Below are 24431 nucleotides of genomic sequence, written 5' to 3'. Positions count from 1 at the left end.
CTGTCAGTTAAGGAAAATATATATGGTGTTATTAGTACCTACAAAACAAGTCCCATATACAATCAAATAAAACTATGATAGAAAAAAAAATACAATAAATAATTTTCAAAACCAATCATCATGCATCAGAAATATTAAATTTATATGTTGGCATATGTGTGTTTGTTTTCGAATTGCTCGTGGAGTTTAATTGTTTAATTCTTACATTATGCTCTAAAAATGGAATACGAGGGTTGTTTAATTAACAAGTCCCTGAGCTTTCCGGAGGTTTTAATAATTACGGGAGAACACCCACAACATGTCAACAATTATGACCTTTTCAAAACAATCAAGTTCTGCAGTGATTCGTGCCACTTTGCAAATCATGCTAGGTTTGCACAGAGGCTCAATCTTTTCAGTCTAATTTTATAATGCAACAATTTAAATAATTATTATGTAACACTCTTCCTAATATACTTATTCATGTAGTCACATCATTGTTTTGGTGACAATTGCTGTAGTAATTTCTGACTAATTCTTAAATTAAAATCGCACAAGGTAATGCATTTTCCATGCTATACTTTCTCTATTACATTATTATAATTACTTGCAGTTGCAAAAACAAGACAAATATAATTCTTATTAAAAGATTAACAAAATGATCAGGTACACGTTCATTTAAAATTGTACATGTTTGATGCAAAATTACCTTCAGCAGCTCTGGGTCGATACCTTTAATTTTAGGTGCAGGAATAGGTGGTAAAAATATTACCATCAATCTGTGAAAACAAAATGAGCAAAATATTGTAAATGAAAACCATTATATGCATTTGTAATTGTGTGTTGCTCCTGGGGTTTCCCTGCTTATATCTTAACATGAAAACTAATTACAAATATATATATATATATATATATATATATATATATATATATATATATATATATTAAATCTAATTTAATAAAATAATTTAAATCTTAATGGTTTAAAAAATGGGTTCATTTGCATTGTGTATAATCTAATTTCTGACATAATTTCAATTTTTTCTTCCTTTTGATTCTGGGTTGAAATATAACCATATCTGTGAGATACAACATGTAGGTTTTTAAAATAGTTATCTCACCTCTGCTGCTGAGAGAAGATGAGGAGGACAAGAAGAATCACCACTCCGATCACTCCAAAAATTAACACCAACGTCGTCGGGAACATTGATTCTATGCAAAGAAAAATGTTCTTTACTTACCCTGGAGCAATTTGCTTAACTGTTTAATGATGGTTCACCTGTACAGCTGCTTTCACTTTGTGCAAACAACAAGTCAAGTTCTTGGCATCAACTAACCTTTGCTTGGTATCTGTGCCACATGCACAATGATGCTGTTACTGAATTCGCCAAAGTTGTCAAAGGCTAGCATCTTGCAGCGCACCCGGACTTCGTACTCTTTGTCAGTATGCAAACCGTAGATTGACTGCTGTGTGCCACTCTCCAGATCCAGCTGTTATAAGAAAGGATGAAAAAGTAAATAAAAAAAGAACAAACCAAGGGATTGAGAAATAAACTAGCATTTGTGAGCCATTACATTTACTCAGAGAGAAAGATTTTCTCAGGGCTGTCAATTGAATGTGTTGAAATGTTAAAAAGATTTAACATTCATTTAGTTGACAAATTGCAAAATGGATTACAGTGGATCAATGATATGGAAATTAAACAACATTTAAAGCCAACTATAAAGCCACTTTTTTCAATGCAATACTATTTATTTGTTTTTCTCCAAGCCTTCCTTTGTATTGTAACATTGCACTTTTATACTAACCTTGCTTCAGCACCATATTTTGACCCACAAAGAGAATAACTGTCAAGAACCTCAATAAAAGTTATCCGTAAAATTTATAACTGAAACTCTCTTGAGGACACCAAAAAGCAAATGTACTTATATGTGACCTCAGAAGAGGGCCTACAGGAATAACTATAACAGCGAATCATTCCCCTCTGATCTGTCAACATATGACAGTGATTTAACATGTTGCTCAATGTGGTTTTTCGTATGTCTGCTCAATCTGAGCAGGATTGCCGGGCAGGACAGGGGGACATGGCTGTCAGGGAGTGTAAACCGAAATAGCTCCTGAAGATCCTGCCAGATGCAAAGATCTCCCTGAATTACAGAGCATACTGTATATGACTGCTCTGGACCAGTGGTGACCCTTTAAGAGTAGATGAAAACTGGCTTATAATGTGTCTCCAACACAAAATTGGGTGGTATAACCAATTTCCTCCACTGCAATGCCTGGGAGTCCATCGAGACAGGAAGAGCAAAACAGCCTCAGAATGTTCTGTGATGGTCTGATGAGCTCCACAGACTACCTTTTAAAGATGGATTCTCTTGGTTTACGTTATTTTATGCCACAGCACTGCTTAACATTTAATCCTCATTGGCTGGTAAAAATGTTAAATGTTAAGGTAACACTTTATTTTACTGTGCCCTTTTTACATGTTACATGTACTGTAAATACTACAGTAATAACCGTAAATTATACATTATTGCATGCATCTATCCCTAGACCAAACCCTCATCCTAACCCTTACCATATAGGCAGTACATGTAGTTAATTAATATTACACAGTACTTAAATGTATAATTACACTGTATCAAGAATACAGTAAAATAAAGTATAACCAAGGATAGTTTTAATATATTGATACGAATTATATTATTTAGGCAGCATTTGCATATTCATACTTAATTTAACAACCTTTTATCAAAACATAGAGAGTAAGTAATTATAAATAGTCCCAATATTATTGACCATATATCACTTTTCTACATCATCTTTAAAGTAAGAGCATGTGTATGGTTTATAATCAAAATGAGTCTCCCACACACAATATTGAGATGAAAATCTGAAAAATATCTAATGTGCATGTGGTATAAGTAGTGTGCATACACTTGTGACTGTTGAATTATTGAAAATTAATGTAACTTTTTTTTTTTTTATCAAGGTTATGCTAAACCTTTCATAAACCACTCTTCTTTTATTCTTCTCCAGTATGAGGTGCTAGCAACATACCATCTCCCAGTGGGAGGCATTCCTGACCCGGTAATGAACCTGGTACACCAGGCTCATCCAGCCCATCTGCACATCTGCTGATGGAGGGGGAGCCCAGCGCACAAGGACGTCAAAGTGCAACCCTGAGCGACTCACGTTCAGTAGAGTCCAGTTCAGCCCAACTGGTGGGTCAGGATGCACTGGAAAAAACAAAGAATTTTAAGTCAGGCCTCCAACACTGATATTTCTGTAACCGTGTCCATGGAGCAGTTTCATAGCTATTAACTGACCTATGTTCTCCACTGTAAAGCAGGCCTCATCATAGGTTATGTTCTGAGGAACCGAGCGCAGCTGGACGCAGTAGGAGGTCCAAATCTGTGTGTAGGTCTTGTTGAAGTAACACTCGTTTTCCACAGTACGTGTGTAGTCTGGACACTCCTGCCACTCAGAAAGAGCTCTAGATGCCATTCAATAAAGCACAAAAACAATATTAAACAAAATTATATGATGTATATAAATCTTAAACACCTCAGTACATTGCACTACATGAGTATTTGAGTAGTTAACTTGAAATACTTATAAATGAAAACATTAAAACATACAGTCTGGTGAAACATGCTATACTCTAAATATAAATACAATCTAAAACCATTTTAAACAACATTTGATTATTATTTTATAATTATTATACACGCTAGGGAAGTCGTGGCCTAATGGTTAGAGAGTCGGACTCCCAATTGAAAGGTTGTGAGTTCGAGTCCCGGGCCGGCAGGAATTGTGGGTGGGGGGAGTGCATGTACAGCTCTCACTCCACCTTCAATACCACGACTGAGGTGCCCTTGAGCAAGGCATCGAACCCCCAACTGCTCCCCGGGCGCTGCAGCATAAATGGCTGCCCACTGCTCCGGGTGTGTGCTCACAGTGTGTGTGTGTGTTCACTGCTCTGTGTGTGTGCATTTCGGATGGGTTAAACGCAGAGCACAAATTCAGAGTATGGGTCACCATACTTGGCTGAATGTCACGTCACTTTCACTTACTTTTATGATCTCTAATAATGTAGTTGTACTTTTAGCAATTCTTTTTTTTACATCACAAGATCATTATTATAAATTAATATAATATTGTTACTTAAAATGTTCATGGTCCACTAAATGACACAATTTTCAAAAACATTTTGAACATTTATCAGAATAGGCTGCATTTATTTGATCAAAAATACAGTAAAAACAATACCATTGTGATGAACCTGACCATTTTAAAGGACTGGTTTCTTTTTTGATGTATTTTAAAATGTAATTTGTAGCCATTACTCCATTCTTCAGAAATCATTCTAATATGCTGATTTGCTGCTCAAGAAACATTGTTTTCAACATAGAAAAAATGTAAGAAATTTCTTGAGCAAAACAGACTTCTTTCAAAAATATTAAAAACGCTTCATGAGTCCACATTTTTGACTGGTTGGTAGTAAAAAGTTTTAAAATATATCATATTAATATAAAAAAAAATATTGCAATATTGAAACTTTTAAATAGTTGGTGTCTTAAAGTGTTTGTCTCTTACTTTTTTGTCTTGTAGAAGACCCTGAGGGCTCCAGGCTCGGTGAGGTTCTGGAAGGTCCCAGCGCTCCACCAACAACGGAAGGTCTCCTGCTCTCTGGAGCGGCAGCCCATAAAATGAGGTCCTCTGCTTGGATCTGAATCAGGAAAAGAAGAGAAAAACGAACAAACTATAAAATGAATTAACAGCATGAAAAGCAGGTATATATATCATTATTTAAACAACAAATAAAAACATCAATTATTATTTTTATATACTGTGTGTATGTTATCTTTTAGCACATTGTCAGTTCTGTCCTCTGCAGTTGAGCTCCTCTGGTGCCAAGTTTACCAGCAGTCCTCTCCGTCCTCTGCTTTTGCGCAGCCATAAATAAGCCTTGGAGGGTGCAATTGATTTTCTCATCCTCTATTTCTTCGCTCCTTTCCTAAATGCAGTATAAATCAGCAGAGCTTGCATGTGGCAAGAAATCCGCTAAAGGTATCAAGATTTTTTTATGACTGTTTTTTGTTGATCCCTTTCTGAAATGTAACAGTAAGAGTAAATCTAGGTCTGATCGTGTTGGGAAGGGATTTCCAGTGGCTCAAGTGTGTGAGTTCAAAGCTATTTTAAAATCACTTTATTAAAAATGGCACATACAACTGGTGTTGTATGGAAAAGAATTGCTTGAAGATTTTCCATAATGTTCCTTTTGTGTACTGCAGATTACATAAAATAACAGCATATGAAAATGACACAAAGCTAAGTAAACAATCACTAATAAACACTAAAGCGTTATTCTGGATCCTCTCAGTGTCTAATGCTCTCTCTCCTCCTTTCTGACTCCAAATACTCTGTTATTGCTGTTCCCTCCCCCTCAAAATTCCGGCATGTGCAATAAAAGAGCTTGCTATGGAAGCGATTAGGTCTGAGATGAACAAATGATTTGTGGGCCACTGCGGAAAGGATGGGGACAGAACAGATAGGGACATTATCACCACCAAATTGTTCCTGGTCAATATTTGGTTTGGTGATGAAAAAAAAAAAAAAACGTCTTTAGGCACACATAATTTGCTCTCAAGAAATGTTGCAAGAGCAGCTGTAAAAAAGCCAAATTTAAACTTTGGGACCAGGTTCAACTGTGTTAGATGTCAGTTTAGGAAACTTTTATACCAGGAACAAATCAGACATATTATTTATTTTTTTCCTTTGTTACAAAACAATCTCTCATTATATTCGCAATAATTTTTTTGTTGGGGGATATTTCACAACTTTTTTTTGTGATAATTATGCAAGCTGTGAGTTATGCAGTTTTTGCACATGATGTTGGAACTATGAGTTGAAACTTTGGAGCCAAAGTACATGCATTAAAAAGAGCTCATCTATCATTGAGATGCTTGGCAGAGTTGTGGAATACTAATCTGCGTATGTGGTTGTGCAGGCGGGAATATTTTGGACCTGTACTGACCAACGATTCCTACGCAAGAGATGTTACAAATCATTAATGAAATTCAGTATGGATTTTTATACATGTGTTCCAGAATGAAACGCACCAAATAAATCATTTCTTTTTCAGTTAGAACTTTAACATTGTTTTTGAAAGACATGAAGCCAAAATGCTTTGTGTTATTCTGTTCACCCACCCCCCCTCCCACTCCATTTCAGATACTTATAAATAATAGCTAAATTAATATGCAGTTGTTTATGCATACACCTTCTGATTAGAAACTTAAATAAAGCTACAGCTTGTGTGGGTGAAGGTTTTCCGTGAATGAAAAACATGATGTTTACTCAGCTTCCTGCAAAGATAGACCATCAGTAACTAGGATACCAGACCAGACAGAAAGACAGAAAAAACTTTGAACAAATAGGCCACATTTCAACAATTAAACTATCTTGATGGACTCCTTGAAAAAGCACCTTTATCACTGGCTGTCCAGCAAATGTATTGATTGGCTCAGGCTTATGAGCTGCTTAGCAGACGCACTTTTGCCTGCAAAGATGACAGTTTAAGAGCAGAATTACAAGAAAATGCGTACTTCAGTGAAGCTAAATAGCATGTGTCAACTCACACAGTGTTGGTTACACATGTGCACTTATGAGAGCACTTACATAAGGTTGTGTGAGCCTTTTGTATGAATGCTGTTACAGTTGTGCGTCATTCAGACAGGAACCATGTGAAACTCATTTGAAAGTGAGCATCACTATGCCCTATTGACACTGAAGCACCTGAAGTAAGCACTAAGAAGACGTACTTCACATTATTGGCACTTAATTTAAATCAGAATGTTACTTTAATCACACAGGTTCATTTACTTGTGTTTAAATAGAGAAACAGCCGGCCAATTTTATTTTATTATTTATTATTTTTAAATAACAAACCTTCTGAAAACTGTAGTTAATTTCATGAAAGAACTTATAAATGAATAATTTATGTTTTACATTAAATACAAACTCCTTACAGATTGAAGAGTGTTAAGTACTTAAACTGAACATTTCAAACACAGAACCTTAAACTAACAGAAAACAAACAGTAAAGATGATAAACCAATCACACACACACACATTTATATTTAAGAAATATTATTTTATTCTGCAAAGATGCATTAAATTGATCTAAAGTAACAGATCTTACCTACCCAAACTTTTAAAATGGTAATGTAAATATAGTTCAGTTTAAGGTTTACAGCACAATGACATGTAGAAAGCTGCAACAGTTACTGTTACATCATAAATGTTTGTGTGGTGATATAAACAAACATAAAAACATGCAAATAATATTTCCTATTGATAGTCCTTTCCTTACGAAAGGAAAATATATTTACCAATATATTTCTTAAAATTTTTATTTTCTAATATATTATATATTTGAATACATTGAATAATATATTGATGATACATATATTATATAATATATTGCAAAATATACAAATGATTGCCGCTTTCAATATATTGGAAAAAATAAATATTAAATCCCATATATAAGAATATATGCCTAATATATTACATGATATTTTCCAATATATTGCAATATATAAGGGTTAGGAGAATGCATGGGTATAAATCTCTCAAAAGAGCAAAAAAAAAAAAAAATCTTTATTTTTATGTGTTCAGTGTGAGGAGGTCACTTGGACACCTCGAAATATCTGAAAAAAAACCTGGACTTTCTGAGAAAAACAGCATGAGAACATTATGTGCCATTAGCATATGGATGTGTTCATTACCAGACAGGGATTCCAAGCCTTTATCACAGAGAAACAGAACATTATGATTATCATTCATGCACTATCCACAGAGAGCTGGTTGTTTTTACATTTATTCAACAGTAATTGGTTCTGGAAACATTTTGACCAATATGCTTTACAACTTATTTAGAGCTTAATAATGAAAAACAAACAGCAACGGCTTAACATAAATCCAGAGCTCATGACTTTATTCATATGGCAAATATATAAATGAAGCGCACACATCCCATTCACCGCTTCTTTTACTGTCATCTGCTCTGGAAGCCTGAATTATGAAAGAACACTGAAAGCTTCTCTTTATTTAAATGAGATGTTTGTGATTGGATAATTCATTACGTCAATGGGCTGTTAAAGGGTAAACAGCTACACAGATAGCTCTTTTTATTTGAAAGTCTTTAATGTTAAAAGCTCAATATTTTCCTTTAGGTGTTCAATTGAAATTTTAAGTTAAAATGTGAAGTAGAAACAAGTTTTTCCATTGTCGTTGTTGCCAGAAACACTTTAAAAAAATAATTTACCTAAGCAACAAGGGGTCAACTTGGTTAATAAACAAGACAAGTAATGAGCACACATATGGCAGCAGTTATGTAATCTACATTCTCCTAGTCCCTCAAAACTAATTGCCAATCACACACACACACACACACACCCATTCACAGTCACTAATGAGCACATTTGAAAAGCCCTCTGACCCATGGCATAACCGCATCTAAAGAGGTTCAATATTTAGTCCAAAACACAACTAAAATAATCAATACATTTCAAGAGAGAAAGAAGTGCAGCAGCAAACAACTCTTGAGTAAATAAGCTTTATGCAAATTTATTCCTTAGCTTAAAAAATACACCCTTCATGATAAGCCACCCAACATGTAGAAATTATATTTGAAAAAAAATGGGTTTATGTCTTTTCAAAAGTGTAAGAAAGTCATGATTTTACAGCATTGGTAAAAGTTGATGGGGCCAAATTTTACCTCTAAAACCATGCAAAGGAAGTGCTTTCCAAATTATGCCTGATTAAAATCCCAAGGGAAAAAGTCTCTCAGAAAGATCCATTCCTGCAGGGTCACCTAGGGTGACCTTTTCACTGCTCCAAAACTGCAAACACACTAATGGTTCTTACTGGTAAACATAATGCGCCTTAAAGGTATAGTTCACCCAAAAATGAAATCTAGATGTTTGCCATGGCATCCAAGATGTAGGCGACGTTGTTTCTTCAGTAGAACACAAATTATGATTTTTAGCTTCAGTCGTTGCTGTCTCTCAGCCGTACAATGCATGGCAAATGGTAACAGAATCAATGAAAGTAAAAAAAAAACATGCTCAGACAAATCCAAATTAAAACCTGTGGCTCATGACGATACATTGATGTGTAAAGACACAAAATTATCAGTCTGTGCAAATATAATATTTTACCTCTGATTCACGCAATGTCTGAACTGTTAGAACTCTTGTGAACGCACTTCAGAGCGGCAAGCGCATGAAGCATTCTTCTTCTTCTTGCATTATGGCGGATCGCAGACTTATAAGTGCATTACCGCCACCTACCTCTCATTGACACTGCTAACTGAGATTGTAGATAGAGTGAATGCTCCACACTAGAGCTGTAATCGGGCCTTAAAATTTAGGCCAGACAGGACCCGAGCCCAACAGGTTTCGGCCTGAGCCCGACAAGTAAATTTTGATTGACAGCTTTTTTAAAGCCCGAACCCGTTTACAGCCCGACATTATTTAAATGTGCGCACGCACACAACTCTTTTGCCTTTTGTCAATAATGAGTCATTTATACGTTTTAACATTATTTATTCATAACTAACATAGACTAGACCACTTGGAAGTTGGAATAAAGAAATAAAATAAGTCCTCTGTGACATCGTAACATCTCAGCATTCTAGACATAGGCTCATTTAGCCTATAAATAGACCTACACACCAATAAAAACGAGTCTTTTTTAACAAATTAAATTAAGATAAATTTTAAATTAAGATGGGTATTTGGCAATAACGAAATTAAGATAAAGGCTCCGCCGGATTTGCTTCGCACTAGCAGATGATATTTAATAAAATAATAATGCCAACATTAGCGTAAATACTCTGTCCACATTATGCATTTAAGACTCAATGAATATTTAGCTATCATTTGAAAAAACTTTACTCACAGAGATTAGGCTAAGCCTACATGTTTTTCGTCCAGGAAAATTATTGAATCCACTGTAGATGTCTTCGGCACATTCCTGCGCTCACTGATGGCACGTCATTATTCACTCATTATTCTCAATATAGACATGGTCAAAACTTTTCCACACTTCAGACTTTGCTTTAGTTGCTGGTACAACCAAAACGTAATCGCGAGAGGCAAGCCTCCGTTACATCTACTCAACATCCATTTTCGCATCTTTCTCACGCTAATCGAAACACATCACATGACCGCTCCTTTACCTCGCAAACTGGAGCGCAAGCCCGAGCCCGACCCGAGCTTGTGTAAGATGATATAAATTAAGCCTGAATTAAGCCTCCCATCTGGTCCCGTCGGGTTTGGGCAAAGATCTTCAGCTCTACTCTACACTCCATTCTAGTAGGTGGCAGTAAATGCACCTAAAGCTGGTTTGCCAACTGCCATAAAATGTCAAAGAAGAAGAAGTGGTAGATAGAGTGTCAATAGTCCATTTGAGAGATAGGTGGCAGTCATGCACCTTGTCTATGCTCTGCCATAATGCAAGAAGAAGAAGAAGAAGAAGAATGCCCAGGGGGGCGGGGTTTCATATTTTTTTGAAGCACCCCTGGGCGCCGCCATTGGCTAGCGGACCCCCACCTGCTGTTAGCATTCCATTGACTCCCATTCATTTTGGCGTCACTTTGACAGCGAATAACTTTACATCTGAGGCGTTTAAAGACTGCATTTGTCCATTAATTATTTCTAAAGAAACACTAAAATGTATAAAAGGCTCCATTACCTTGTATTTTACGTTATGGTCCCGTAGAAGCAGTTTTTGTAAAAAATAGGCTAACAACCTATTGCGTCATAACCAGCAACTCTCTGCCGCACAGTAGAGAAATTACCGTATAGACAGGAGGAGAAGCTCGAAGGCAATCTTTTACTGTCTATGAGGCTATCGGGGGGACGTGGAGGCATAAAGTCAAGGGAGATAATTAATCAGAATACTTACCAAAATTTGCTCCTGTTCACGCTCGCCTTCTCTGGAAGATTCGTTGGGTGATTCAGATTTCTCTTGGCACAGGGATTAGAAGACTTACAGGTTGCTCACGTGACATCTACGTCATCAAGCTCAGTTTGAATCTGCGCAGTACGCCCGACTCCCAGGAAGTGCGTGCTTCTAATTGACTTCACTTTTCTCCGTTGAATCCAATGGGGTCGCTGTGTCCATTTCTTTTAGTGTCTATGAGAATGCCTCGTGCGCTGGCCAATGTGAAGCACGTTCACAAGAGTTCTAACAGTTCAGAAATTGCGTGAATCAGAGGTATAAAAAAAATAAATACAAATAAAAATAAATAAATAAAAAAATAAAAATAAATACTGTTCACTTTCTTGCACAAACTGATCGTTTTGTGTCTTTACACATCAATGTATCGTCATGAGCTGCAGAGTTTAATTTGGATTTATCTGTGCATGTTTGTTTTTTTTACTCTCATAGATTCTTTTACCCTTTACCATGCATTGTACGACTGAGACACTGCAACGACTGAAGCTAAAAATCATAATTTGTGTTCTAATTTTCATTTTTGGGTGAACTATCCCTTTAAAGCACTTGTAAGACTTATTAGAAATAAAGAAATATCAATGAACCCTTTCATGAATAAGTTTTAGAATTCTAGCTGAGCTCTCAAAGTGAGTTTTTTTAGAATGTTTGCCTTTATTGTTTCCATGGCAATGCGCCATGCTTGTCACATGACACACCACAGCAACAATAACACTTTATGACAGATCTTTTCATTCATTTAATCTTTCTTTATTCAAATATATTCACAGTCTTGCTTACCGTGTCACCAACCATCTGTTATTCAGATTCTCAAATATGTGTAAGTGAGTATGTTTTGTCATTTAAAAAACTTTATAAATTATCTTGATCTATAACGTGAGACGGGCACCACATTTGTTTATGCCACAGTTCAGAGTCTTGTCAGTCAGATTTACAGCACATGAATTCATCAGTTTCTCACGAAATACATGCAAGTGAGTGGCTGGTGAATTGGGAGAAGAATAGAGTAAACTTTATAGTTACTTACATTATGTATATCTGTCTCTGATAGGAATAAAATATGTCTGCAAATTATATTTGAATGGATTGTTATTGCTGCTTCCATAGACATCAGTGTGTATTTTACAAATTCTGAATTATTGTTTTACAAGTACTTCAGTTTATTTAAATGTCTGAAACCTAAAATAAACATTACATGGTTTAAAATTTTTTTTGTGATATATATGACAAGCGCTGAGTGCATCTGTCTATTGCTCAGTGCCAGCCAAAACATTAAAGCACAGTTTGAATCTGACATCATTCAACATTCTAAATCCCATATGTAGGACTGACCGTACTCCCAGGGGCACAGAATTAAAAATCCCTGGGGGGGGGGGGGGGGGGGGGGGTTTAGTTTTCTGCTCTTAACAGATTTTTTTTTTTTACAACAAGCACACAGATTGTAGCAAATTTGTTTTGCTCTGGCAAATCTCAGAATATTTTTAAAGGAACACTCCGACTTTTTGGGACTTTAGCTAATCACTCCGCCCAAGTAACGTTAGCTGTGCTCCTACGCCTAGTGAGAATATAGTTCCCAGTATTTATACGATTAAAAATGGTCTCGGTCTCATATAGCCTTGTTATTTGTACACGCTGTGACTATACAGATCACAACATGTAAATAGGAAATGTTTGTATTATTTTGTCACTTATTGGGATTACTATGCTACCATTATCCATTTACATCCAGTCTTTGTGCTAAGCTAGGCTAGCGGTGGGTGCGTCAAATAACACTTACAGAACGCACAGAAATGAAAAAGGTATGTATGGACTTATTTAACTCTGGGGGATACTGTGAATAAGCTAAAGTGTTTTAAGTAATCAGATATCAGCCTACTCAAACACTGATAAAACAATTTTTGCTTTGGCACTGCTCAAATTCCACAGTTGAGAGACAGAGAAAGTTTGGACACACCTTCTCATTCAAAGAGTTTTCTTTATTTTCATGACTATGAAAATTGTAGAGTCACACTGAAGGCATCAAGGGCTATTTGACCAAGAAGGAGAGTGATGGGGTGCTGCGCCAGATGACCTGGCCTCCACAGTCACCAGACCTTAACCCAATCGAGATGGTTTAGGGGTGAGCTGGACCGCAGACAGAAGGCAAAAGGGCCAACAGGTGCTAAGCATCTCTCGGGGAACTCCTTCAAGACTGTTGGAAGACCATTTCAGGTGACTACCTCTTGAAGCTCATCGAGAGAATGCCAAGAGTGTGCAAAGCAGTAATCAAAGCAAAAGGTGGCTACTTTGAAGAACCTAGAATATGACATATTTTCAGTTGTTTCACACTTTTTTGTTATGTATATAATTCCATATATAATTCCACATGTGTTAATTCATAGTTTTGATGCCTTTAGTGTGAATCTACAATTTTCATAGTCATGAAAATAAAGAAAACTCTTTGAATGAGAAGGTGTGTCCAAATTTTTGGTCTGTACTGTATATATATATATATATACACATACACACACACACACACACACACACACACACACACTCACCGGCGGCGCCAGGGGGGTCTTGGGGGGTCTCAAGACCCTGCAAAAAAACGCTTTGACCCCCCATTTGACCCCCAAAATATATATCCGGGACCGAACTGATTCTTTTGGTGATTGATTCTGAACTGATTCTGTGCTAATGTTATAAGTGTGGGTAAACCAAGGGATTAAATGAAGGGCAGTCATCGCCAATGACATTACATCGAGTGCAAAGTAACCGGCGAACCGTTTATTTTTTTCAACTGTGTGCAAAGCAGTAATCAAAGCAAAAGGATTGGATTGGATCCAATTGTCCGAAAGAACCGGTTCACTTGAGCACCTGCTCCTTTGCCCCTTAAGTGCCCTTTTGTCAAAGCAAAATTTCCTCAAATTTTTTTTGTAATAACATGCTCTTTTGTGAATGCCTGCCCACGCCCAATCATAATATTAGTACAATTTATTAATAATAATTTAGCCGTAAATAAAATGACCAACATGATGACCTTTCACCTGATGATGACGACCTCATCCGACCGGGACGATTCCTCACGTCGCACGCGTATTTTTTAATTGTTAGAGGATATTTTCAACACCGTGGCAGCTGGTAAGTGGTGTTTCATTCTCAGCGAAGTGATTTTTATTTTTATTTACTTATTATTATTTTACAAGAACGATGTGATGTGAGAACATGCAGATATGTTGTTTATATTGCTATGTGTAGCCTGTAGTGTAGAAGTAACAGTAGTGTGCTGTTTGAGGGAGAAAAGTTTCACAGGCATCGAAGGGTCTGGTCTTTTTTATGTTATTTGACTAAACTATTATTATATTACAGTACTTATTTATTTTTTAACACGTTGAGTGCCTTAAAAATAATTATCACAACACTGGTAAGGCTTATTCAGATTTTCTCATTCTCCGAATTATCATTATAAAAATAAAAACAATTCAGAAATGAATTAAAATATAATTATATTTTAAATGTGACGCAAATATTTTTTTTTTCTACAATAGCAACAGTGTTTACAACAGCAAGACCACTTTAGCCTGTAAACTCAATAATATCTCTCTGGAAATAAATGTAAAAATATCAATGTCAATAAAAAATGCATAATATACCTGACATCAAAGTGCAGTGTGAAGGATATGAATAACAAATGTAGCCTGTCATTTGTTTACATCACAAAGGTGTTCAATTTTGGACAACTACAACAGTAATAATAATATTAATCACTATATTCCAGTGTATCAGTTTTTTATGTTTTGTATCAATATTTAAGGTGGACTTATTGATTAGGTGCAAGAGTAGTCGTGATGGTTAAAATAATAGATTAATGCTGAAATAGTAAATTGAGCCTTGTTCCTAGATGGACAGAGAGTGGAAAGTAATAGATCAAATGAGGAGATGGAGATAGAGGAAGAAAAAGAGGGAAATGTAGAGGCACAAGTGAAAGAAAGAGAGCAGGTAACAGCAAGTCAGGAGACAAAGGCTGGTGAGAAAGAGGAAAATGTAGAGGCACAAGTGTTTTCTATAGTTTTTTTTCTTAATTATTCTGTAGAACAGAGAAGAAAAAGCCATCAGTTTGGGACAATTTAAGACATTTCAGTTTCTAATCCCAGAGCTATTATTATTTTAAACTTAAAATTGTCTTCTCTATTGTTTCTTTTTCAAAAACTGCATCAAAGCATTTGCTGCTGTATCAATACATAATAATCCATATCGATACGCGAATCAGCAAGGAATGCATCACAATATATTGCTGTATTGATATTTTGAACAGCGCCATTTAAAGCCTTGTTCCATGTGCCCCTTTTATACTTTGAGCACCTGCCCCTCCAAAGGTCTCTGCACGGCCCTGTTCAGAGGGAGTGTCAGCCACGTTAAAAAAGTTAACCGCTTAAGTCATTTGTGGATTAATGCTTATTGGAGACGCTAACCATTTCAAACAATTCAGTTCGATTTGGTGAACTGGTTCAAGAAGATCCGGTTACATCGAATGATTCGTTCGTGAACCGGATATCACTACACTTGAGTGTTTTGAAATCTCACACAACAGACACCGAAGAGAAGACAATGCTGAATAAAGTCATAGTTTTTGCTATCTTTGGACCAAAATTTATTTTCAATGCAGTAATACTCAGTTATCAGCCATGTCCACTGTGTTTTTTGTTGGTTTTCAGGAGACCCCCCTTGAAATGATAAGGACTCCCCCCATTGGCCCCCTAATCAAAATTGTCTGGAGCCGCCACTGCACACACTATTCAATATTTGATCAAATGTACATAAAAATATAAAATGTAGTTATTAATGTATTTAGGTCTGCTTGTCTTTATGTCCACAATTGTCTGTGGTCATTGCATAACAGTCTCTAGGATGAACAAAAAGGTCAAAGGCAGCAGACACTTACAGCAGAATGTAAACAGGTGTTAAAAATAACTGCAAAGAACACACAGACACACACACAATCACACACACACACACACACACACACACACACACTTACACCTACATACAAAGTGTACAGAAAGTCAGATGAGAAACTCAATACGTTGCAAGTGTTCACTTAACACAAATTTCAGTACCCAGATAATGTATAGACTATAATGTATATATATATATATATATATATATATATATATATATATATATATATATATATATATATATATATATATAACCACAGATAAATGTCTGTTGCCATTTCCTAACATGCAAATGATTGTTTTTCCAAATGTAATGTCAAGCCAGTGCAAAGAGCCATAAACAAATGCTGGCCTCCAGCTGCCCTGTCTAAGTCCATCATTAGCACAACCGCTCTTTGATGTTCATTGTACACAAATCCAGACCCTCAGGCTAAACTGCAGCAGATTTATGTCAAATGAACCTACAATAATGACCCTAATCCTCTCTAATACTATAATAATGAGGCCATTACTAGAGTTAATCTACTAAATCAATTCTTTATAGGGAATTTTACCAAATAAATAAATGTATACAAATAAATAAATATATTATGCCAAAGTACAGTATCATATAAAGAAATAAATATTATTTTAAAAATATTATATACTTTAGCGTTATTTATGTAATGCTGTATATATATATATATATATATATATATATATATATATATATATATATATATATATATATATATATACATACACTACAGACCAAAAGTTTGGACACATCTTCTCATTCAAAGAGTTTTCTTTATTTTCATGACTATGAAAATTGTAGATTCACACTGAAGGCATCAAAACTATGAATTAACACATGTGGAATTATATATGGAATTATATACATAACAAAAAAGTGTGAAACAACTGAAAATATGTCATATTCTAGGTTCTTCAAAGTAGCCACCTTTTGCTTTGATTACTGCTTTGCACACTCTTGGCATTCTCTCGATGAGCTTCAAGAGGTAGTCACCTGAAATGGTCTTCCAACAGTCTTGAAGGAGTTCCCCGAGAGATGCTTAGCACTTGTTGGCCCTTTTGCCTTCTGTCTGTGGTCCAGCTCACCCCTAAACCATCTCGATTGGGTTAAGGTCCGGTGACTGTGGAGGCCAGGTCATCTGGCGCAGCACCCCATCACTCTCCTTCTTGGTCAAATAGCCCTTGATGCATTATGTAATTAAAATGTTATATTATATTATATTATATTATACTTTTGACTAAATAGATATATCATCTCATCTGTCATTAAAGCTCTTGTTAAACTGCTTACCGTTTAACATTTTTTATTACCACAAACGAAACATTCTACATTGCTAACCCTCAAAAATCTATAAACCAAACATTTAACATTTGTCTCATATTTCTATAAACCATTATGCTGAATCTGCAGACCACAGAAATATGCCTGCAAATGAAGAGGAATAGTTTTATGGCCGCATGCTCCTTCTGGATAAAGTTTCATGTGAACGGCCATGTGGTCCTGCTCTCCATTTGGAAACTGGACTATTTTTCTGAACAAAAAGAGCCAAACTTCGCTGTCCTCTGCTGTACTTTCTCTTCAGGCTCAGCTCTCTCCCTGACTTCACCCGGCAGCTGCCTAACATAAATAAACTATAGCCCAAAAGCGGCTCCGCCTTCGTCTGAAACTCCCTGAGTCACGGCAGCAGACTCTCATGTTGCTGAGCGCTCCCAACGGCCCCTGTGTTGTGCGAGGGTTATGGCAGACAGAACGGCACAGGGGGAAAAAAAGGAATGAACATGTCAACATAATCACTAGGACTTTAAATGCAAACAGCATGTTCTGCAGAAAACATTGCTTCAGCGGTACAGTGGCTTGCTCCTTGGTGAACATATTGTTAGTGGAGGAAAAATAGATAGAATAGACTGAAAAATAGACTGACTTCAAAGTATCTTTTCGTGCTACCAAAAGTTTCCTGTGTATGAACAGACTGCCCTGAAGCCTTCAGCACGTCTGTATGCTTATTTATAAATTTATTTAGAGGACAATCCCGTTAAAACAACCTGGCCTTGGTCATTTTACATCAGGATTGGGTTAAGACCCAAGCTTCTTGAGACTGTAGAAGAGGTTTAATATTATGCTCATAATGTGATTATTGTAATCTGAAGTGCTCATTGATATTTTTAATGTTAGATCTACTGATAAATACAGCAAACAGTTAAATGGTATGATAAAGTAACTTTTAGTTTTAAAGTTATCATTGTGCTGTATTTATTAATTTATTTGCATCAATTACACAAAATGATTAACAAAACAACCATTCATACTCAAGTGAGAAGTGCATAATGCTTCAAACTTAACAGTTAGACCAGTGCTTCCCAAACCTGTCCTTGAGTGCCTGCCCTGCACTTTTTGTATGGCTGCATCTGAAAACTTAAGCAGGTGACTTGCTGCCTCGCTGCCGTATCAGGTAAATGACTTCGGAGGCAGCGTTTATGGCTTATGACAGGCTATAACACTGCATGACAAACGACGCACGAAAATGCTGAAAATCGGCCCGACCCGAAAAAGAGTCGCACAAGTCAGAATTCGGCTCAAAATCGGATGACAATCGCACAGTGTATGCCCGGCCTTAGGGAGACATACAAAATGTGTAGGACAGGGGTTCCTCCAGTACAGGTTTGGGAAGCTCTTCGTTAGACAATAACATTAAGGCATAAATTTGTTTTAAAAAATACACGCATGGCTTTGACAGCGCAGGCCTGCAGTGCTGGCAGGTCACTCTCTCTTCTCCACAAGACATCATCATGTCTTTGAAATTCCAGCCAAAACTAAAGAGTCATGGTTGCCAGAACTCTCTCAGAAGCCATAACTCAAGACGATTACTTCTGTTCTCAATTAAACCGCAGCCTGTCCTCAGAACACCTCTGAAGAGAACTTCGTCAAGGCAGACAGCATAAAACAGGACAGATGGACAATGTTCAATAGAGTTTCCAGATTTCTGTCCTTAGGATTTTTTTAATGCAAAGAAATATTTTAAATGCTGCATCATTTGAACAATCGAAACCCAGATACACAATGGCACCGTCCATCAAACACTTAATTGTGGAAAAATATTCAGGGCAAAAGATATGTTTTATGAAGCATAGCTAGAACTTTATGATCATCTCAGACAACAAACTCTCATGGCAATTCGTAACTAATAGTGGTGAATTAATACATTTTCATACAATCTGCTTACGCCCCACTGTGGACTTTTATGCTTAGTTTTTTTTTTTCATACAATTTTCTATAACATAAATTAGTTGCATTTTCTCATGAGACTGGGTTAATTTGAATAAGACATATTTCATAAGGCAAAAAAAAATAAAATAAAATTGCACATAGTCTGATGAATATAGTTTTAGTACATTTTTGTTGGAACAGCTTGGAATTTAAACTGAGAACGACACTAAATGCTAATGAATTAATAGCCCTTTCTTTAGTTTAAATTATTATAAAAAAAAAAAAAATGACACAATGAACATGATTCTCCACATCACATTTTTCTAAAAAACATTCTCTCCAACAGGCAATAAAGCCATATTTTCATCCGTAGTAGTTAAATAATAACTTAATAAACATTAAAAGAGAATAATTCAATCATAAAACCAAAAAAATGAACTTTAGTCAAAGTGCTAAAGTTTGTGCTCCAACTTGGGTCATTAACCCAAGTCATTCACTGCATCTCTGAAAGCCTATTACACAAATGTTATTCACAATAACATATTACTGCCTTGACATCCCATGTAGTTCATCATCCCATAAGCGCCATTGTATCCTGTCCCTGGACTTTGGATGACCACAGTCAATGTGTTTACTTTCAAACAAAACCTATTTAATGAAGGATTGTTTGACTAGACCAAAGCTAAATGTACTGTGTGCTCAAAGGTGAATAATCTTGACACAGGCTCAATGATTTTCCAATAATGACCTGGCACAGACATCTACAGTTTTACTCTGTGATTGATGAGAGCCCTTCGTAAATTTATTCATATTACAACTCTCATTTTCACATTTTACATGAACATTTGCAAAAATTACTTATAAATCAATCAATGAATCAATCTTAATTGTGTATTCATTTTGAGTATTTATAAATGTATTGTTTTAAATATTATAAAATAATAAATATACATATTAATTAATTAAATATCATTAATAGCATCAATAATTATGTATTAGTTTTTAAATTACACTTATTAATTTAATAATTATTTGTTCATTTCATTATTTACAACTAAATAAAGTGAAAATAACGCTAATTGACAATATATGCCTCCTAACCATCTGTAATTTCCATAAAAATTAATTTTTCTACCATCGGAGTAATTTAAAAAGTATCACCTAAATGCAAAGCCCATTTTTGCTGTAGTACAGCTGACAAAGCAGCCAAAGACATCCATCTGATGTACTGTATATTTACATAAGCAAACAATTAACAAATAGGGCAGACTAAATGCATAAACCACCTCATTTCTCCTTGGATAGACTGTAGGGCTGCACAATATATCTAAATAAAATCAATATCACAATATGGATTTGTGTGACTGTCAAATGGCCCAGGCAGCCATTTAATTAAATTCATTTATGCATTTTCCAGCATGGCACTACACGTGTAGCTGACCAGTGTCTGAGAATGCCTTGGTTCATTTACTGTCAATCAAGCCATTGTGAGACACTGACTGTAAAATAAAACAATTATTTTTATTAATCTTTTTTAATTTTTCAGTATTATTACAATATATTTATTATTATGTTTAATATCTTTATTTAATAATAATCACAACAATCTTATAAACCATTTTTATAAACCAATAACCGCAATAAAATCATCACAATTACTATTTAACACTGGAAATGTGGCCTATGAAAGCTCAAAGAGATTTTTCAAACTCTGAAATGTTACTAAAAGAGATTCGAGATCCAATTATGAATTCACCATTTATTCAAATTGTATTCATTCTTTCCAAATAAAGCTATTTAAGGTGAATATAACTGTATTTATTCATATCAGAATATATTCTAATAGATCGACCAACCTGATTGCAAATTGGCCAGCTTTGGCAAAGTAAAAGAACAAATGTTTTTGACGTGGTTGCAAGTGCAGTACCTGCAGTGAACAGCTCGGATCCTCTTGCGGACACCAGTCCGTTTCCACACAGCAAGCCCAGGTAGAGCAGACTGAGCGAGAGAGAGTAAGCCATAGCTTCTGCTGTCTCCCTGAGTAGGGGAAAAAGAAAAATCATTATCAGTGGTGCTCCCGGATGACACCCCTCTGACAATAATGAGCTGAAACCTCCTGAGAGCCCGGGGCCACTGCCATCTCCATTGCTTTTACAATTAATTTTCTTACTCTTTCATGCCAAAGTGCGTTGGCTGTTACCGTTAATTCTTAGCTGGTCTGTGTGAAACCCTATATGAGGACACCAGAGAATTAACAACCAGACACTGCCTCTCCAATGCTCAGCACTTCCAGTCATACGTGGGTTTGTCATTATCTGTAGGTAACCGAGGGTCTTTTCAGCATGCAGACAATGCGGAGGATGCTTTCACAAGCTAATACTCTGCATTTACTGTGTTAAACTAGAGATTCCATTATGAAATTATGCTAGGCTGACAGAAAACCATTCAAAATGTCAAACATTCATTGTATCTCAGCTAAACGTTCTGGTGAAACTTCATCTCACACACAGTGAAGCATAAAGAATTTAAACTGACTCCGACATATATAAGTGCTAGATGTGCAACAGAAATACTGTTGACACATTGCCATCTTTCGTTCTGTGATTTGTGTATTTGGGGGAGCTTTGTGATTTACACTTTGAGCTTGGGTTAGTCTGTCGGTGACCCTTGACTCTATTCCTTCACCACTTTTGGGTCTTATCACAATAATAATAAAAGAGATAATGGTTTGTCTGAAATGGTGATGACATTGTGACAGTGAGAAATTACTGTCACAAGCGTGTAGTCTGAACAGGTTGTATCCAGCTAGCTGAAGAGTAAGGCTAAAAATAAGTAGACTATATTTGTTTGGTCACAGCATAAATTATAGAGAGGTCAGTGGTACTTTGGGACTGATGAGTCTTTTCTTAATAGTCAAACTTAGCCTGTAGATTTATATAGACAGCCTACTCATATTTTTAAAATGTGTGTCAAATATATGACATCAAATAAAATCTTAAATGGCCAATTAATAAATACAACTAGCTAATGAACGCTGTTTAGACTGTGCTTGCCCTTATGTGTTTCTGGATCTAGTTTGATTAATGAGGAGTTCTGGCCTTAAACTTGGCTTCAGAGCTGTTTTTCTTCTGCACTTGGCAGTGGATTGTTGAAAACAGCACCAGGCTATAATTTCAAAATGTGCGAAAATACACAGTCAGCAAATAACTGGCTTTGTTGCATTTGACCTATAGCTTCACCCCATCTCATCATCTAACAATGCTAGAATAACAACATAACCCTGTCTTTTTGCTTTGTAAAATACGTTTTAGTATTTTGTATTTACATTCACAAAACTTAACTAAAAGCATATGATTTACTAAATTATTCAACTCAAATATTTTCTAAAATTATACTGTAAAAAATGTTATTGTATCCTTGTGCTTTGGTCTCAAGTCTGGTATGAAAAGATTCAACAAATACACCTCCAACTCGCCTTGATCCTCCCTATTCTTCTCAAAGAGACAGCCCTTCTCAGTCAGTGGAGAGGCCCCAGTACTCACACGAACGCTGCTATCTTACAGCAATAGAGTGTAAAATGTATTACACATTATACTGACAGTCCAGTACTTATTAGGTCTATGAGACTGTATTGCATTTAGTAAAGTATAATTAAGTACATTTACATTTATTCACTTAGCTGACGCTTTTATCCAAAACGACTTACAATTGCCACATATGTCAGAAGTCGCACACCTCTGGAGCAACTAGGGGTTAACTGTCTTGCTCAAGGACACATTGGTGTCTCACAGTGGATTCGAACCCGAGTCTCTCACACCAAAGACAAGTGTCTTATCCACTGCGCTAGCACCACCAATAGTACAATAATAAAGTACTATTATTATTGATAGTATAATAGTAAATGAGTTTGGAAATGTTTGAAAGGCTGCATTTATCTGATTAAAAATACAGTTAAAACAGTAAAATTAAGAAATATTTTTACAATATATTTTAGAATGTCATTTATTCCTGTGATGCAAAGCTAAATTTTCAGCATCATTACTCCAGTCTTCAGTGTCACACGATCCTTCAGAAATCATTCTATGCTGATTTGGTGCTCAAGAAACATTTCTTATTATTATCAATGTTGCTTAAAATTTTTGTGGAAATTGTGATACATTTTCTTCAGGACTCTTTGAAATAGAAAGACCAAAAGAATAGCATTTATATGAAATGCAATGTGTCCTTGCTAACAAATAAATAAATAAATAAAAACACTAACCCCAGATTGAATATTATATTATATTACATTATTTTAGGAGGCATATACAAACGCTCTGCTGCAACATATCCACATTTCCACCATGTGGAGTGTTCGGAGATACTGTGGGAGGGCCAGTAGGGTCTGATCCCACAAGGGAGTTAAAGAAGCATCGGCAGTCTACACAGAGGACATGATTGTCCAGTTAGCCATGAAAGGGAGGAGGGGGAGGAACCTCCCTTGAATCTGATTGGCTGGAAGAATTTCCCGCTTCTCAAGTTCTTCAAAGATTGCTCCAGCACTGCATATTAGGCAATGCTTCTCACCCTTTAGCCTCCAAAATTTGTCCATTTGAGGGCTATGACTTTGAAACAAAACTTACTCTAATGATTGATGTAGCACAGACATTTCCCTATAAACACACACACATATGAGCATTGTTGTACAGTGGGTTGTGCGAATAAACAGGTCTGTTTTAGGTTATTGGAAGTGTGTGGTTTAGAGGATGACAGCCCATAGTTTGGTCAAATTTATTTGTTGCTTAAAGCATTTAGAGCAAAGCTTGATATAAATAAAAAAATATTGCTTTCAGTGTGGGTTTTAACTGGTCCTTAATATTTCACACAGAGACTACAAAGACTCTTAAAACTTTATGTCACATATTTCATTTTCTGTGTTTTTCCGTTCTCCTGCCTTGTTTGTTCCCATGTTCTTTTATTAATTTACTCCACACCTGTTTCAGTTCTCCCAATTAAGTTTCTAGTATAAGTTCTGTGTTTTTTCCCTGGTCTTTGCCTGCTATTATTTTGGTGTACGTGTTGTGCTTCCCCAGCTCCTCGATTTCTTGTGTTTGCTTTGTGGATTATAATAAAAGACTGTTATTGGACTACATCCTTAGAGCACAGTTACAGTGACAGAATAGCACACCCTCAAACTAAGTAACAATATAGTGGTGTTTTTATTTCTTTTTTGATTTGTTTCTCCCCTTTGCCAGAATGGATTTACCAGCTGTTAAACTCCTGT

The 24431-nt window shown here is 35.9% G+C and overlaps 1 protein-coding gene across 2 annotated transcripts in view; it reads right to left on the bottom strand.

Moving 5' to 3' along the window:
* Positions 1 to 24431, bottom strand: part of LOC132114449 (growth hormone receptor-like) — a 34561-nt gene that overhangs the window by 2317 nt on the left and 7813 nt on the right. For both annotated transcript variants that reach the window (XM_059522574.1, XM_059522575.1), the window contains exons 2-8: positions 21096 to 21205; positions 4580 to 4712; positions 3310 to 3476; positions 3041 to 3219; positions 1317 to 1470; positions 1101 to 1191; positions 689 to 758 (exon numbers count right to left, since the gene is read on the bottom strand). In XM_059522574.1, the coding sequence (XP_059378557.1) occupies positions 689 to 758; positions 1101 to 1191; positions 1317 to 1470; positions 3041 to 3219; positions 3310 to 3476; positions 4580 to 4712; positions 21096 to 21189 (888 nt within the window). In that variant the 5' untranslated portion in view covers positions 21190 to 21205. The remainder of the gene's footprint in view (positions 1 to 688; positions 759 to 1100; positions 1192 to 1316; positions 1471 to 3040; positions 3220 to 3309; positions 3477 to 4579; positions 4713 to 21095; positions 21206 to 24431) is intronic.

The sequence above is a fragment of the Carassius carassius genome, chromosome 34, assembly GCF_963082965.1.
Source record: "Carassius carassius chromosome 34, fCarCar2.1, whole genome shotgun sequence".
NCBI classification, from domain to species: domain Eukaryota; kingdom Metazoa; phylum Chordata; class Actinopteri; order Cypriniformes; family Cyprinidae; genus Carassius; species Carassius carassius.
The sequence above is the reverse complement of the archived record's forward strand: the minus strand, read 5'-3'. Positions and strand labels throughout refer to the sequence as shown.